Source organism: Nothoprocta perdicaria, unplaced genomic scaffold (assembly GCF_003342845.1).
Source record: "Nothoprocta perdicaria isolate Ctin4 unplaced genomic scaffold, notPer1 scaffold_37, whole genome shotgun sequence".
Taxonomy (NCBI): domain Eukaryota; kingdom Metazoa; phylum Chordata; class Aves; order Tinamiformes; family Tinamidae; genus Nothoprocta; species Nothoprocta perdicaria.
Genome location: NW_020455610.1, coordinates 3,748,388 through 3,752,940, shown reverse-complemented (window position 1 = coordinate 3,752,940; position 4,553 = coordinate 3,748,388). Strand labels below are relative to the sequence as shown.

The 4,553-nt window shown below is 55.3% G+C and overlaps 1 protein-coding gene across 2 annotated transcripts; it reads left to right on the top strand.

The window, feature by feature from the left end:
- The first annotated feature begins 189 nt into the window (after window positions 1–189).
- POU4F1 (POU class 4 homeobox 1) lies at window positions 190–2,150 on the top strand. Of its 2 annotated transcripts, XM_026044510.1 has the most exons (3): window positions 190–312; window positions 1,093–1,353; window positions 1,444–2,150. In XM_026044510.1, the coding sequence occupies exons 1-3, from the start codon at window positions 190–192 to the stop codon at window positions 2,140–2,142; spliced, it is 1,083 nt and encodes a 360-aa protein (XP_025900295.1). In that variant the 3' UTR covers window positions 2,143–2,150. The 2 variants fall into 2 exon arrangements, with proteins under 2 accessions (XP_025900295.1, XP_025900294.1); XM_026044509.1 differs by having other exon boundaries at window positions 1,093–2,150.
- Window positions 2,151–4,553: the final 2,403 nt, after the last annotated feature.

The window sequence follows — 4,553 nt, the reverse complement described above, 5'->3', positions numbered from 1 at the left end:
GGGGAGCCGCGCGGGCCGCGCAGCGCAGCGCAGCGGAGCGGAGGCCTCCGCGGCCGCAGAGGCTCCGCCGGCCGCCCCCGCGCAGCGCAGCAGCAGCAGGAGGAAGAGGAGGAAGGCGAGCGCCCGGAGAGCACTTTTTGCCGCCGCCACTTGAGGAGCGTTTGTGGATTTACATGCCAAGCCCGCAAGATGATGTCCATGAACAGCAAGCAGCCGCATTTTGCCATGCACCCCACGCTGCCCGAGCACAAGTACCCCTCGCTGCACTCCAGCTCGGAGGCGATCAGGAGAGCGTGTCTACCGACCCCCCCGGTAAGGGACGGGCGGCCGCAGCCCGCTCTTCTCCTTCCTTCCTTCCTTCTTTCTTTCTTTCTCTCCCGCTCTCTTTCTTTCCCTCTTCTTTTTTTCTCTCCTCTCCTTCCCGTATGCTGCATGTATGTGTATGTGCATTAATAAAAAACCGCTGCGAGGCACATTTTGACAAGCGGCGCTTAATGTTTTTTTCATGTCTTCCCCTGCAATCATCTGAGCGCCTGTGATCTTTTTTGAAAGCGGTGTTCACACGAGTCGCCGGCTTCATCCACTTTCTGTATTAATTTTTATGACTCGGCCTCTGAGCAGGAAGGCGCTTTATGTGCTCTGGTGTTTGATACAATTCCCCAGCTGAGAGTTACAGATCCATTTATTCTCCTCCTTCTCTTCCTTTCTCTTCTTTCCGTCCTCTTTTTATTTTTATTATTATTTCTTTCAATTTATTTGTCCTCCTCGCGCCCCCGTCCTCCCCTTTCCGGATTCTCTCCCGCGGCCCCTTGCCCTTTCCGCTGCTCCCTTCTCCCTTCCCTCCTCTGCTCCCTCTCCTTGCCGCCTYCCCCGCTTTTCCGGCCCCTCTGTATCTCCCCTCGCCCCCCTGTCACACCCTCCCTCCGGCCTTCTCATGGGTGCCCCCTTTGCACCCTCATTCCGCCCGCACCGACCCCTCGGCTTCTCCCCGCTCGCGCCCACCCCGCGTGGCTCCTGCCCCCGCTCGCCCCGTCCCGCCTGCGCCCCTCGCCCCCCGTTTTTTGCCCCCCTCCGCTCCCCACCCCCTTACAGCTGCAGAGCAACCTCTTCGCCAGCCTCGATGAGACGCTGCTKGCGCGGGCCGAGGCTCTGGCCGCCGTCGACATCGCCGTGTCGCAGGGCAAGAGCCACCCGTTCAAGCCGGACGCCACGTACCACACCATGAACAGCGTGCCCTGCACCTCCACCTCCACCGTGCCCCTGGCGCACCACCACCACCACCACCACCACCACCACCAGCCGCTCGAGCCCGGCGACCTGCTCGAGCACATCACGTCGCCCTCCCTGGCGCTCATGCCCGGCGGCGGCGGCGGCGGCGGCGGCGGAGGAGGAGGAGGAGGAGGAGGAGGAGGCGGCGGCGGCGGCGGAGGCGGCGGCGGCCACGATGGGGCGGGCGGCGGCGGCGGCGGCGGCCTCATCTCGAGCTCGGCGCACCCGCACTCGCACATGCACGGCCTGGGCCACCTCTCGCACCCAGCCGCGATGAACGTGCCCGCGGCGCTGCCGCACCCGGGGCTCGTGGCCGCGCACCACGGCGCCGCGGGCCAGGTGGCCTCGGCCGCCGCCGTCGTGGGGGCGGCCGGCCTGGCCTCCATGTGCGACTCGGACACGGACCCGCGCGAGCTCGAGGCCTTCGCGGAGCGCTTCAAGCAGCGCCGCATCAAGCTGGGGGTCACCCAGGCCGACGTGGGCTCGGCGCTCGCCAACCTCAAGATCCCCGGCGTGGGCTCGCTCAGCCAGAGCACCATCTGCCGCTTCGAGTCGCTCACGCTCTCGCACAACAACATGATCGCCCTCAAGCCCATCCTGCAGGCCTGGCTCGAGGAGGCCGAGGGCGCCCAGAGGGAAAAAATGAACAAGCCCGAGCTCTTCAACGGGGGCGAGAAGAAGCGCAAGCGGACTTCCATCGCCGCGCCGGAGAAGCGCTCCCTCGAGGCCTACTTCGCCGTGCAGCCGCGGCCCTCCTCCGAGAAGATCGCCGCCATCGCCGAGAAATTGGACCTCAAAAAGAACGTGGTGCGGGTTTGGTTTTGCAACCAGAGACAGAAGCAGAAACGGATGAAATTTTCCGCCACCTACTAGGTGTGTGCTGGGGGTGGGGGGGGGGATGCGGGAGAGACGGGAGCGGGGGCAAGGAAAGGGCGGCCCGGACCCACTGCTGCTGCTGCTGATGATGATGATACCGGGGGGCCGGGGCCTCCGGGCGCCCGCGGCCTCCGCGCCGGGGCCGAAATCGCCCCGGACTCGACGGGGGGCGAGAGGGGAGCGGGGGGCTCTCTGAATTATTGAAAAGACTCCGGGACACCCACGAGGAGGAGGAGAGAGGGCAAAAACGCTCTAGAAGCCCCTGGGGAGGGGGGTCAGTCCCGCAGCGGGATCCCCCCCCCCGCGCCCGCCCGCCCTTCCCCTGCACCCCCCCGCGGCCGAAGGAGCGACCGAAAGCGGGAGCGCGGAGACCCGCAGCGAGAGACGCCGCGACGGCCACGGCCGCGCGCCCTGAAACCCCAGCTCACAACTTTCGGAAGGGAAACAAAAAACAAACAAACAAACAAAAACCCCCCAACCTCCAAACCCGAAGGTGAAACTGTCGGTGACGATGCTACGTTTTGTTTCGGTTGGGGTCTCTCATTACTTTCCTATAGTTTATTGTTATTGTTATTATTATTATTATTATTATTATTATTATTACTTTTTCTTTCCCCTCCTTGCTTGATGATGAGGACGACGAAGGTTCGGTGCGGGGTTTATTTATTTATTTATTTATTTATTTATTTATTTATTTATTATGCGTGTGTGCGCGCGCCTTTTTTTTTTTTCTTTTCCATGGTTCTTTTTTGAAAGTTTTATTAATGTTATAATTGCTATTATTTGTAATGAGGCTTTGGCGATGGGTCTTGTCTGTGCCGGGGCCGGGCTGAGGAATGGGCAGCTCCTGCCCTTCTCCCCCCGGCCCCGCTGGGGCAGGAGGAGCTGGGGAATCCACCGCTCTGCTCCCCGCTGCTGCCTCCGGAATCCCAGATAGATGAAGGAAAAAAAAAAAAAAAAAAAAAAAAAAAAGAGGAAAAAAGTTACTTCGCATCCCCTTTGTTCCCGTGTCTTCCCGTTTTGCCTGAAGACAAGTCCCTGTGTCAGAGGGAGATGCCAGCCAAGGCCGCCGCGATGCCCCCTCAGCCATGGGGGGAGATGCCCGGGTGGCCCCATAGGGGACCCGGCGGAGCCGCCGCTCGGGGCAGCGCCCCGGGCTCCGCGGGAAGCAGCGAGACGGGGCGGGAGCGGGGGGACCGCTTTCCGAGGGTCTCCGTGGGGGGGCAAGCTGGGGAGAAAGGGAAAAAAAAWAGAGAAAAAATGAGACACTTTTGGGGTTGCGACTCGTTTATTGTAAATAATAAACGTTAGGCAGAGGGCGGCTTTAGGGGCTGGGTGGGGGGGGAGTGGTTCGGTTTGCACTATCATAGTCTCCCGGGTTGGAAGAGATAATGATATTCCGTAAAAAAAGGGAAAAAAAGAGACGTTAACAGGAACCAAGGTGTCTCGCGGATTGGAAATAAGTGATAATAATAAAGATAAATAAATTTGAAAAGCTCGGAGCTCRTTAGGTAAATTAGCAGCTCTGTGCACAAGGCAATGCTTGGGTCTGGCTGCTCCTGAATCACTGTCCATGTTTTTAGCTAGCGAGGAATTTCTGACCAGAAACTGCCCTCCTTTAAAAAATAAAACAAACAATAGACTCAAATGRTGCATGACCTAAAAGAAAAGAGGTTGGGAGGGTGGGGAAGGAAAAAAAAAAGCATAAAGAGATCCGCGATAAAGTCTCGATATTATTTATTTATTTAACTATTTATTTTATTATTATTATTAATATTATTATTATTTTGTGTATCATTGTTTGCAGCGCAAACATTCTATGCATTTTGAAACTGAGCACTAAATAGACTAGCTTCTGGTAGACTCTTTTGTGGATGGTGTAATTTCACAGTTTAACTGCCTGTTTTCACCGAAAACACGAACATTCTTGTCACGTTCTTGTATTTAGAATTAAAAGAGGGAAAAAAGAAAAAAAAAAACCTGAAGAAGCCAATTGTAAATATTTTCTTTAATGCACAAATGAAAAAAAAAAAAGATAAAAAAATAGATTACAAACTGCAACCACGTGTGGATCCTGAAATGTCTCACTGAATAATCTACCTGTCCATGTCTGTTTGCTGAGCTTTCTCCTGGGTTGTGTCTTTACTCGATTACTTTTCTTTCTATCAGAAATATTTCTGTACGCCCAAATACAACAGGGAGATGAGTCCCAGCATAGTTACAAATGAAACAAAAGTGAAAACAGAATAGCTATTATTATTGGGTGCATTAAAAAAAAAATCTATTTCTAAGACACGGCTGGTAAATTCAAGTTGTAGCCGTTAGACGATAAGAATAATTCTACCAAAAAAAGAAAAAAGAAAATAGTGAGAGATGTATTTTTCTGCTAAATCCAGAAATCATTACTT